We start from the raw sequence: 12,984 nt of genomic DNA on the forward strand, positions 1-12,984 counted from the left end.
TAGCTCCCTAATATACTTTTGACATGCAACTAAATCTTTCCTAGGATCAGGGAATTCAGACATCATTGATCTTAATTCTGCTCGGGAAAAGGGACAGTGCATGGCGATGTTCCTGACAGGAGTTGCCCCTGAAGCTTCAGTTTTCCCATTTGGCACTGCTATTACCCTAACAGGATTAAGTCCAACAACGTCATTCTGAGTAGATTCTACAACATGTGGTGAAATGGTTTCAGCATAGTGTATGGTGCCGTACTTACCAGTCGATACGACCTCACCTGTCCCTCCGCTAGGGGCCTTTGATACTAATCTTACGGGTTGGGTCGTGCCCACTGCTGTTTCTGATATGGTGGCTGCTAGGGAGAGTGCTGATATTGTTGTGGGCTCATCCTCTTGGTCACAATCCTGGGGAAAGTTCAAAACAGGGTACAACTTGCACGGATTAGTGTTAGCATTAATTACTTTGGTTACATTATCCTTAACTTCTACACATTTAACATAACCCTGAGTGCCATTCTCTGCAACCAATTTCTCTCCAGGTATGTATGGTGGTGGGGGAGCAGTGGCTATCAGTTTCCTGATAGGGTTAGATCCAGTGGCTTGCGCCAACCCCCTTTGTATTTCACCTTCCTGTTGCCACAATGTTAAATAATCATAATGTTTAATACGCCTTTTTGAAGATTAAATCAGGCAAACTCTTCTCCTTAAATTCTGTAACACTTCTGGGTTAAAACTACCTACCCGGGGAAACTTTTCCCCGTCATGCACAGTCATCCTCTCCCATTCATTGCACAACATTTCTGTGTGATGACCATATTTCTCACACATGATATACCTTGCCGACCCGATTGGTCGGTTTACCAAATCAACCTGAACCTGGGTTGATCGCCCCTTACCTGAACAAGTGGCCCCCATCTCTGCAGGCGTTGCTTTCACTACCTCTGACTTCCAATCAGGGTCTCCGGCAACCCTCACAGAAAACCAAAATGTCCGGGGTAAGGCAGCGGTGGGGGTTTTGCCTCGAGGTCCGCCCACTTAACTCCGCCCACGCTGGCCAATACGGCGACCAAAGTTCCCAGAGGTTCCGTACCCAACCTAGGGCACCTAAGTACGTCTACTTGCTCGGGCGTGTGGGAGTGTCTTACCCTCCCCAGCAAGTATCAGTTGCTGGAATGTCCCTGAGTGATCAGGCTACTTCCCTTAAAATAAAAAAATTACACAAATCACGTTAACAATGTGCAAGCAGCGTTCTTCTGAAATTCAAGACACGCTGATGCACACAATCACATGCGGTACAATCGTATCTGCACACAAGCAACTAATCTTATGTGCGGAACGATCAGTGGAATTGAAAATTTCGGCTGCGAATTCCTTCAGCAATGAGCTTCTTTGGCCTATATGGGTCTAGCACCAACCCTCTTCGGTTGTGCTTCTCTACTTCTAGTCTGCTGTACCTGAACCTCCTGTTCTGTGACCTCCTGGTCTGTGACCTCCTGGTCTGTTATATACAGCAGACTCTACTGCTCATAAATGTGTCGAGACTAACAAGGGACGCCTCCCAAGCCACCCCACGATATCACTCTCGCTGGTGTACCTCTTTCTACTGGCCTATGGTTCCCACTTCCGTAATAAAAGAGAAATCTTATATATACACACTCTTACATTCAAACACTCTTATTTCTGTACAGAATTCCTTTCATTCAGTAATAGTCTAACCCAGAAGAATTACAACAGAGAAAGTCTTAATGTTTTAACTTTAAACTTTTTGGATTTGAGATAGATTTGTGTTATTTTCGCGTTGCAATCTTATCGCTTATTAAAACAATACTATCGTGCGGTTTGTATTATGTGGGCATATCCGTACGCTCCGTTGCGTGATATACGCTCCGTGCGTCGACCCTTGCGTTGCGTACGCCCTGCCCTTGTAAGGACACGTGTACGCAGACCAAGTACGTCCACAGTTACACACTACACGTTTATCAATGTGAATGATCTTTAACAGTAATCATTCACTGACACCACCCAAATCTCCCTTGTATTCTAGGCGAGATTGTGTGCGTGCCTTTTACACTTATTCCTTTAAATATTACTTTTAACTATTAATAACAACAAATGTCTCAACACGTTATCACTAGTGTGTGGCAATCAGGAGAATGAGGTACGGACAAATAATACTAGACACGAAATACAGGTGTGTGTGCTTATGCGTACGTTCGCAAAACAGAAACTAAACAGATTTTAAAAGACAATAACGTACTGTTCCTACCTTTTGGTTCCGGATTCCTTCAGCACTCCTTGCTAAGCGAAGCAGACGCTTATCTGGTCAGCACTACGAGGAATATTACCTCCCGCCTTTTGCTGACCGATAATGTCTGCTGAAATTACTTAGTGCAGATATGTGAAGAGCGGGCGAGTCCCCAATTGTAAAAGCCTAATATATATATCCTATATTAAACACACTAAAAGGTTAATGAACACAGTACGCAATTGGCGTATGGAATACCGTAAGAGTACGCACGTAGCGTACAAACGCTTAGCCGTGGACGAGACGCACGAGAGGCACGTTCGCTCACGGCTTACAGCGTAAAGGCAAGCACGCTATAGGCTGCCGACTAACGTAGACCACGAGGAGATCACGAGCGGCGCTGACGCTCACAGAGTTAAACCTTTGTGACAATGATAAGGTGTAAATGCAACACAGTGTAACCTTGTTAGTTTAAAAGCTGTATGAGCGATTCTTACGCTCTGAGAACCCTTTTGCAATATAATAAACACTCAAATACCGGTCTAAGGGTCTAACGCCTTTTAAGGAAATGAATGAACGTTCAATCGCAAAAGAATACACAATACAAGTTATACACTACCAAACTAACATAAAATACCTAACCGAGTTACTACACGTTAAAATACAACAAAGATACAATTACATTTAAAGGGGAAGGAGAGAGAGAGAATGGCTTACAACAAAATAGGAGATAAATATGGTTGCAGAGAACTTACGCACAAGGGGAACAATCGCAAGCGCCTTTCTGGATATCCAGCTCCCGATTATCAGTGATGAGAACCGTTGAAAAGAGTAGAGAGCTGGCCCAGATCGGCTTGTCTTTATATACACTTACACACAGTACAGTACAATGGTCCCTACATTCTTATTGTTCATTGGACACAGGAATTCGTCTCTGCATTATAACAAAAGGTCATAGGTTGGTTCATACAGGTGGGCTGTGACTATTTCAAACTGCTCAGGTGGGAGGGAAACTGGGTTTCCCGCCGCATGGGTAATAAAGTGCAAATATAGTAAATGTCCATAAACTTCTTATGTCCATAACTATACGCACGAGCGAGTAATCCGCTTCAAACCAACACCGGAATATTGCTAATTATATTCTCTTCCGATGGATACTAAACACCACTGTGTAACCCCTGTCTGACCCTTCGTATCATACAAAGAGGAATCTCTCTGTCCCCGAACATACTATATTAACTAAACTTTCAGATTCTATCAAAGGGACCATAATCTACAAAATACATTATATGACTAAAATATGTTACGATTGAGTCGCCCGCTAGACGCACACAAACTCTACCGTAAATACGCATACCGCACGCCCGCGAGTGCACGCGACCGCGAGTATACGCACGCACGGGAGAGCTCATGCTCGTGCAGCGGGCACACGCATGAGGTGCATATATGGCAATGTGCAGCGTAGTATTTTTCTGACTTTGACACAGAGTAGAACAAACTTCCAGTGTTTAGTTCGAGCCAATTATCTAGTAGTTTTATTCCAGTATTGTAGTTCAATTAAAAATATGTAAGTTTTGGCAACATCTATTAAACCAGGGCTGGCCAAACCGGTCCTCGAGATCTACCAACAGTTCATGTTTTCCAGGCCTCCTGGAGATCTGTAGAATTGTCAGTTAGGAATGAATGCAGCACATCTTAATTAGTAATGACTACACCTGTGCAACGGCTAGGTGGTCTGGAAAATGTGAACTGTTGGTAGTTCTTGAGGACTGGTTTGGCCAGCCCTGTATTAAACAGTGCATTAAACAGTGCATCTATTAAACAATGAATGAGAACTATAAAACTATATAAATAACGAGTTTTTAATCTAAATCTGTATTTTTTTCTGTTAAAGGTATAATCAAATTTATACAAACATAGAATACGTGTATCTAATGTCCACTGAAGAGTATTATTCTGCTTATCTTAACTGGGTTATTTATTAAGGGCCTGATTCATACTGTATTTGTAAGTAAAGCAAAAATCAAACAACGGGGCAAAACCATGTTGCACTTCAGGTGGGGCAGATGTAACATGTGCAGAGAGGTTTAGATTTCAGATTTGCATATTTATCTGGAGTGACCAATCTGCAGGTTCTGTTTCGTCTCCCAAAAAAACAGTGGATGTTTTCAACTATGTTGGAACCACCACTGTCTTCCAAGGAAGCCGTTGACGTTATATACAGGCGGGGAAACATGTAAAGGAATTCTTTGCTGACTCACATTGCTCCAGTTGGAACCATCACTGTCTTTTTGGGAGATGAAATAGAACCTCCAGATACGGCTGCATAATTCGGACTGCACCAGCAGCAGGGAGACCTGCTTCCTATTATATATGTGAGTGGATATTACTTATGGAGTGCACAAGACTAATCTTTAATTGCTTATTAACAACATTGCAGTGTACTGAGTAAACAATTGCTGGCTGGAAATAATAAGCCCTTAATAACCCTCTGAAATACCAAGTGACTGCTGATACACCTGTTACTTTTAAGCCTCTATTAACAAGACTTGTATTGCTGCTTTACTAACCTCTGAAACTATATATCAAGACCACTATGAATTATTCTGGTATATGACTGGGATAGACTTTGGATGGATATAAGCTACCAGCACTTTGTGCTTCACTACTCAGTGACATGCTAAAAAAGCTTTTTGGTTTTAATGGTGTGTACAGGTATTACATTATTTACTTGATACCAGCTGGTGCAGATGCTATATTATGTGGTTTTTATATCATTTTGATTGAAAAATTAAACACTTATTCAGCACCACTGTCTTGTGCATTTTGTAGTTTATAGTCTACCAGTTCATCCCACTGCATTAATTCAGGGAATTTTCTGTCACCCACCACAGAGAGCACAACCATTACAACAAGGGCTTCTCAATGGAAGCAATTTTAAATAAAAAAAATAATTGTTAAGTCTTACCAGGGCCATATTAACAGCATTGCACCATCTCTCCACATGCTTCCATACAGTGAATGGCTGTCAGCACTCTGATTGGTGGATAGCTACAGCCATCCACCAATGACGAAGCTGACAGCCATTCACTGTCTGGCTGCAGGCTGGGAGGCAGGTAGAGAATGCTGCCTTGCTGCTCTGATTGTGTGACCACAACCTGCCCCTGCTCAAAGGCTCCTAGAATTGGGCCCTGCCCAGTGTGCCTATACGTTAAGATGGCCCTGAGTCTAACGCATTCCTAAAGGAAAGGAAATTCATTAATCTAAATTATTCTTATTTGCAGAATTTCTAATAAAATCCAAAGAAACCTATTGCACAGTTAAAAACCTGACGCCAAATACACAGTATGAGTTCTGGGTTATTGCAATAAATGCCAGTGGTGAGAGTCCTGCAAGTGAAAGTGCGGTGTACGTGACAGGTAATTGTATTGCTGTATTATAAGACCACACAGAGTGTGGCGGTATTTCGACCGCCGGGATTCCGGCCGGCGGCATCTTGACCGCATCCCAGAGTGTGATGTATTGGGAAACTAATACTCATTACTGGAAATGTACAGGGACCGTACTATGGCCCTCATTCCGAGTTGTTCGCTCGCAAGCTGCTTTTAGCAGCTTTGCACACGCTAAGCCGCCGCCTACTGGGAGTGAATCTTAGCTTATCAAAATTGCGAACGAAAGATTAGCAGAATTGCGAATAGACACTTCTTAGCAGTTTCTGAGTAGCTCCACACTTACTCGGCATCTGCGATCAGTTCAGTCAGTTTCGTTCCTGGTTTGACGTCACAAACACACCCAGCGTTCGCCCAGGCACTCCCCCGTTTCTCCAGCCACTCCCGCGTTTTTCCCAGAAACGGTAGCGTTTTTTCGCACACACCCATAAAACGCCCAGTTTCCGCCCAGAAACACCCACTTCCTGTCAATCACATTACGATCACCAGAACGAAGAAAAAACCTTGTAATGCCGTGAGTAAAATACCTAACTGCATAGCAAATTTACTTGGCGCAGTCGCACTGCGGACATTGCGCATGCGCATTAGCGACTAATCGCTCCGTTGCGACAAAAAAATAACGAGCGAACAACTCGGAATGACCCCCTATGTGGATTTGTATTAGAAATAAATTGTAGTATATTTCTATTGAGAAATCGGGGAGCATTAGTATTGTGAGCTAATGATTTTAGGTTGGAAGAAAGTGATCTTACTAGGAAAAACCGAGACACACGGAAGTCCTACTTCTTACATTCATCCATGTTAGGTTCCCTGTAGCATTATATTATGTGGTCCACACTGTGACGATCAGGCACATGTGAGATATAAGGGTTGCCATGAGCCATTGAAGTTATCTGTCAAGCAGAGTGGTCTGGGAAAGACAATTGTCTTCTCAATGGCATTTTGTGAAGGTCAGTTCAGCCTTCCTGCATACAATTAATCATGGTAAAATAGCTTTTGTGTTTGTTTTTATGACAAAGCAGTTGGAATATTGGTAACAGTTTTACATATCATCTTAACATCATTTGGAATGGTCACTTTTCAGGGATGGAAGGAGGGAGCAGTAGATTAGGTAATGGCTTAGAGTTTCTCTTTTTAATATGGAGGCCTTCATGTCGGCAAATAATATATTCTATGTTTTAGCACCAGCTCCTCCCATCATTAAAACCAGGGAATGTATGAGTTGTGAGAACGCAGCTTTAATTTGCTGGGAATCTGGGAACATTAACCCTGTTGACTCGTACACAGTGGAAATATACAATGTGACAAATGAAGCCCAGGACAGTTCTATATCAGAGTAAGTATACTCTCTGTGCTTACATTATTCCAGATATTATAATCTGCAAAGTGTTTTTTTAGTATTTACAGACAGGGAATGGTTAATGGATGAATTGACCAACTTTGGAATACATTAAGGATGTATGAATAATTAAAAGAGTTGACCTGGATATTTTTTCAAAATGGGAGGTCAGTTGTTCTCATGATTAAAAATACTTCATAAAGCTGCATATAGTATTTGTAGCATCTTTACTGTTTAAGAGCTCTACTCAGGATGTTTGTTTTTTCACAATACAAAAATGAGGAAACACGCTTTTCAGCAATTTTAGTGCAAATTATTTTTATTGGAGTGAATTCGGCATATCACAATACAATAGACATTAATCAAAGATATGAAAGATAATGCAGTAAACAGCAATCCTCAAGACAATCATCAATAAAGGTTAAAGTATCGCAGGTTAATAATTTGCTTCAACAACAGTTAAATATATAACTTGAGGAGCAAATGTAACAGTGCAGAAGTGTAGGTGAGCGGTGAGAGAAACCTTTCGTAAAGCTTGTGATAAAAGCACAACAAACCAAGTTTCAAGTCAATAAGAAGAAAGGAAAGAAAAGAGAAAAGGAGAAAGAAATAGAGAGGAAAGAAAATAGACAAAAAGAAGGTATAAATTACCTGATCCAATACACAAAATGAAAAGACAAAGTAAAAAGGGGGGAGCCGAAAGGAGAAGCTCCCAGTTATAGGAAGGTCTAGGGGGTCTGAGGTGAGCTAGGTATGAGGATCGCCTTGAAAGTAGAGGAGTTTTTGAAATTCATCCATCTAAACCAGGTGTCTCTGAAAGATGTATAACCATTATCAACTGAAGACATTATACTGTCCATTTCCATGTACCGGTCAATTCTATTGAACCAGTCTACAGCCATTGGGGGAGGGGGGGGGGGGGGGAGGAGAACGCCAGTGCACCAGTGCACAGGGATTACAGACTCTGCAGCAAATCTCTTGATGGCAGACCCCATGTATTCTGTAAGTCGGAGATAGTAACAATCCCCCCCCCCCCCCCCCCACCCACCAGCTGACTGATACGAAAGAGGTTTTGGTACCTAGGGGGAAGCATTCATTGAATAAAAAGGACATGTAAGATGATGCCAACGAGGAAATGGAAGGTAGTCTTCAAGTTACTTTCCAACATGCTAAGATGGGACAAACAGTAGGGTGAGAAGGGTTGATAAGGGTGGGAAGCCATGGAACTATAGCAATAGGAGTCGGCAAAGCATGTTTCTCTATCTGCACCTGTAGTTTAGAAGGATTGGGTATGCGTGACCTCAGCATACCTCCGCTGGTATCATGTCAGTGGAATGCCGGCGGGGGGGGGGGGGGGGGGGGGCGAGCGCAAGAAGCCCCTTGCGGTCTCGGTGTGACCTGCGGTCTCCATAGGTTCTATTCCCACAAGTGGGAATAGTCCCTGTTGGTCGGCATGCTGAATGTTTGGATTCTCAGTGTTCGGGATGTAGGGGGAAGTGTTGTGAATGACAGTCCCCTGACCCTCAGAAATTGGGAAATAGGTAAATTGTCCTTGAGTGCAGGTGGGTGTTGACTACTGGATAAAAGTAAAGTATTCCTGTCCGTAGGTTTCCTAAAGAGTCTAGTTTGAATGGTGTTACCTTCAAGGGTTAGTGTAATATCCCAAAAAATGTATCTGGTGGTCATCAATCTGAAGGGTGAATTTAACCGGATTATCCAGACCATTCAGTGTCCTGACCATCTCATTAATAAATGAGTCTGCGGTCCCTTTCCACAGTAAGAACACGTCATCAATGAAGCGTTTATAGAACAAGATCTGTGGATCTTACATGGGAAGGATATGTGCCTGTTCATAGGCCGTCATGTAGATGTTTGCATACACGGACTCTTAATTAGACCCCATCGCTGTCCCTGAACACTGTACATAGTACTTTTCCTGGTATGCAAAGAGGTTATATTTCAGAACAAGTGCTGCCAACACAAGTATGAATCCAATGGGTGGGCCACTAGGTGGATGTTGGATAAGTGCACTTTCGAGTGCCTGCAGGCCTTGTTCATGAGAAATTATGGTGTAAAGGGAGCCGATGTCCATAGTGGCTAAAAGGTATTGTCCATCGTTAGATGAAGATTGGAGAGTTTTTGTAAAAACTCAGACGTATTCCGTATATAGCTATCACTCTGGTGTACTATGGGTTGTAAGAAGGAATCAACATAAATTGCCAGCGGTTGCAACAATGAGTTCCTTACCGAAATTATCGGCCTGCCTGGTGGGGGTGAGAGGGTTTTGTGAATCTTGGGAGGGGTGTATATGATGGGACAGACTGGGTATTCAACAGAGAGAAAGTCTAGGGTGTTCTTATCAATCCAGTTTGATCTAAAGCCCTTTTGTAATACACTATCAATCAGAGTTTTGAATTTAGAAATGAGATTAGTGTTTTGACAAGTGTAGGTCATGTCATCCGAAAGCTGTCTACGGATCTCATCGTGGTAGTCTGACCAGTCCTGTACCACGATTGCATCCCCTTTATCAGCGAGTCTGATAACAATGCTAGTGTCTTGTATCAAAGTGGTAAGTGCCTGCCTTTCAGCTTTAGACAGATTGTCAAAGCGTTTGTTAGGTGTGGCTGAGTTAAAGTCATGTTCAACTAAGCGAACAAAGGTTTTGATGCTTGGGTTGGAGGAAGTTGGGTCAAACGTAGAAGGCTTACGAAAAGGTAGCTGTAGTGGTACCTACATCAGTAGAAAAATGTTTGCGTAGTCTAAGCTTACAGCCAAACTTCTACATATCTACAGCGGTGTCAAAAGGTTTATGTGGACAAGTGAGGACAAAGGAGAGTCCCCTGGATAGTAATTTCTTGGAGGCCTCGTCGAGATGTCTGCTGGACAAGTTGAAACTAAGTCCACATTTTGTTTCGGCGCCTTAGCCATGTGTCCCCTTCCTTGGGTGCGGTCTGCGTGCCCTGCGGAAGGGGGTAGATCTGCGGTAGTTGACTGGCCTAAAAAAGCACTCTGGGGTGGCCGAGTGTCAGAATAGTCAGTTTCAGAGGTGGAGGCCAAGGAGCCAGTATCAGTTGTATAGAATTGTCTCCGCCCTTGTCGATGTTGCTTTTAGGATCTCTGGGGTCTATTTTGTCTGGAATCTCCTAGTAGCCACCTATAAACTGTGTGGTTTTGGTAATCAGAAGCAACAGTAGACAATTTGTTGAAGGCTGTAAGTTCCTTTTTATAGTCAATCTGCACTCTTAATTTTTCAATCAGTATGCAGGTTTTATCATTTCTAATGGTTGCCAAATGTGTGATATTGAAAGCGTCTGTTTGTGTTTTAACCTTATTCAGTTCTGAGCCAACCTCCTCAACAAACAAAAGCATCAAGTCAAGTGAACATTTGTTGAAGACTCTGCACCAGCGGCTGCAAATAACGGGGTTATTTCTGCCTAGTGTGGGGATATTGTTAACCCTACAGCCCCTGGGTATCTGCTTTTTCCTATGTTATTCGGACAGAAACTGCCCATGTTGGGTAAGATCAGCCTCCCTCCTTCTCAATCTGAGAAGCTGGTGATATAGATCTGCAAGTGTTTCAGCAGGTAATGTGTCAAAATCGAATTGGTCAAAAAGGACTTTGTCTGCCTCAGGGAGATGATACCATGCTCTGCCTGTACAAGTAGATTGTCATCCAGAAAACCAAGTTGGCCCTGCACCATAACAGTGTGTAAGTCGCTGAAATATCAGAGACAGATCAACCACAAAGTAGTAACTACAGCACCTGGTATTCCAAGTGGTCTCCCATCCAAGTACTGACCAGGCCCAACACTGCTTAGCTTCCAAGTTCAGATGGAATTGGGCATGCCCAGTGTGGTATGGCTGTAGAACTATGGATGTCAGCAACCCATCAATCTCCACCACTCCCCGAAAACGGCCGCCAACGGTCTGGTGACGCCCAGGAATGCCTTCTTTCTGTCAATCTTCTTGCAGCCGCCGCTGCGACCGCTTTCTTCGTAATCCACGTCATAACCCAGCAACCCCTGTAATAATAGCACTCTCCAGACTTTAAAAAGTTTCAATAGTCGAAAATGCATTTAATAGAAAAAATGGAAAAACACACCATTCAAACAGTGCCAAAGGTATGAAATGCTCACCAGAGTTTCTGTCCCAGTCCGGGACCTTTTTCAAGGTAGAACAGCAAAACAGCAGTGTCAATATGATAATAAAGCCAAAGGACCTACAAAGGTGCACAATGTGGAACTGGAACTAAGGATTTTGCCTCCCAGGCCTCTTTTAAATACCTAAAGACAATGAGTGAATGGGCACCAAGTCCGCCCTGCTGGGCCGGCTTGTGCGTCCCACGGGCCGGAACGCAAATGTCACTTCCGGTTACACTAGAAGTTACCAGTGGTGTCTAGACAACAGATATCAATAAACTATAGGTATAGGTGTTAGTCTACTGTGTGGTCTATCACTATATTCGAGTGATAAGACCGATGGGCAGACGCAGTGTGGGCGCCAGGTTTATCCCGTAGCCCAGGCCTGTGCGCTCCACCGCCCGTGCCACACACGTCACTTCCGGGTGAGCGGAAGTGCATCATATGCATCTTGTGTAACCAAGGAGATGATGCACATACCTATCTGGTCTGTTATGGCTCTCAGTGACAGGAATATGTACGAGGGGTGATATATGTATGAGGGGTGATAACAACAACAATAGTAAAAATAGGATTTTAATTACCTACCAGTAAATCCTTTTTTCGTAGTCCGTAGAGGATACTGGGGTCCATTTAGTACCATGGGTTATAGATAGGTCCACTAGGAGCCTTGGTCACTTTAAGAAATCAATCGTGTGTGCTGGCTCCTCCCTCTATGCCCCTCCTACCAGACTCAGTCTAGAAACTGTGCCCGAGGAGACGGACATACCGTGAGAGAAGGATAGGTAAGGATAGTGGTGAGATTCCGAACCAGCACACAAAACAAGAGGAAAGCCATGCTAAGCAAACATGAAACAGGAACAGCAACAGCAGAACCAACAACAATACTTAACCAAGTAACAGTGCAGGAACACACAAAGCACTGGGCGGGCGCCCAGTATCCTCTACGGACTACGAGAAAAGGATTTACCGGTAGGTAATTAAAATCCAATTTTCTCTTATATCCTAGAGGATACTGGGGACGTGCCAAAGCTCCCAAACCGGGTGGGAGAGTGTGGAGGTTCCTGCAGAACTGATTGATTAAACTGAAGGTCCTCAGAGGCCAAAGTATCGAACTTGTAGAACTTAACAAACCTGTTCGAACCTGACCAAGTAGCCGCTCGGCAGAGCTGTAAAGCCGTGACACCCCGGGCAGCTGCCCAGGAAGAACCCACCGACCTAGTAGAGTGGGCCTGTACAGATTTAGGAACCGGCAAACCTGCCGTAGAGTAAGCCTGCTGGATAGTAAGCCTGATCCAGTGAGCAATGGACTGCTTTGAAGCAGGACATCCAATTTTATTGGGATCATAGAGATCAAACAGCAAGTCCAATTTTCTGTGACGCGCTGTCCGCTCCACATAGATTTTCAAAGCCCTCACAACATCCAGGGACTTTGAAGTAGTAGAGGTGTCGGTAACACCCGATACCGCAATAGGTTGGTTGATATGAAACGCAGACACCACCTTTGGAAGAAATTGCTGACGAGTTCTGAGTTCAGCTCTATCCTCATGAAAAATCAAATAGGGGCTTTTGTGATACAACACCCCCAGTTCGGACACACGCCTTGCAGAAGCCAAGGCCAACAATGTGACGGTCTTCCATGTAAGAAACTTTATGTGAATCTCCTGTAAAGGCTCAAACCATTCAGATTGTAGAAACTGCAACACCACGTTGAGATCCCAAGGTGCCGTGGGAGGCACAAAAGGCGCTTGGATGTGCAAAACACCTTTCAAGAACATCTGAACCTCAGAGAGGGAAGCCAACTGTTTCTGGAAG

At 43.6% G+C, this 12,984-nt stretch overlaps 1 protein-coding gene and 1 pseudogene across 6 annotated transcripts in view; one reads left to right on the plus strand and one right to left on the minus strand.

Moving 5' to 3' along the window:
• The window catches only part of FSD2 (fibronectin type III and SPRY domain containing 2), a 116,158-nt gene that overhangs the window by 30,510 nt on the left and 72,664 nt on the right, over positions 1–12,984 (plus strand). For 5 of the 6 annotated variants that reach the window (XM_063925976.1, XM_063925975.1, XM_063925979.1 and 2 more), the window contains 2 exons: positions 5,527–5,661; positions 6,874–7,027. In XM_063925976.1, the coding sequence (XP_063782046.1) occupies positions 5,527–5,661; positions 6,874–7,027 (289 nt within the window). The remainder of the gene's footprint in view (positions 1–5,526; positions 5,662–6,873; positions 7,028–12,984) is intronic. The other variant, XM_063925977.1, reaches the window with a different exon arrangement.
• On the minus strand, positions 10,782–10,899 carry LOC134939091 (5S ribosomal RNA; annotated as a pseudogene).

Source organism: Pseudophryne corroboree, chromosome 6 (genome assembly GCF_028390025.1).
Source record: "Pseudophryne corroboree isolate aPseCor3 chromosome 6, aPseCor3.hap2, whole genome shotgun sequence".
Classification (NCBI taxonomy): Eukaryota; Metazoa; Chordata; class Amphibia; order Anura; family Myobatrachidae; genus Pseudophryne; species Pseudophryne corroboree.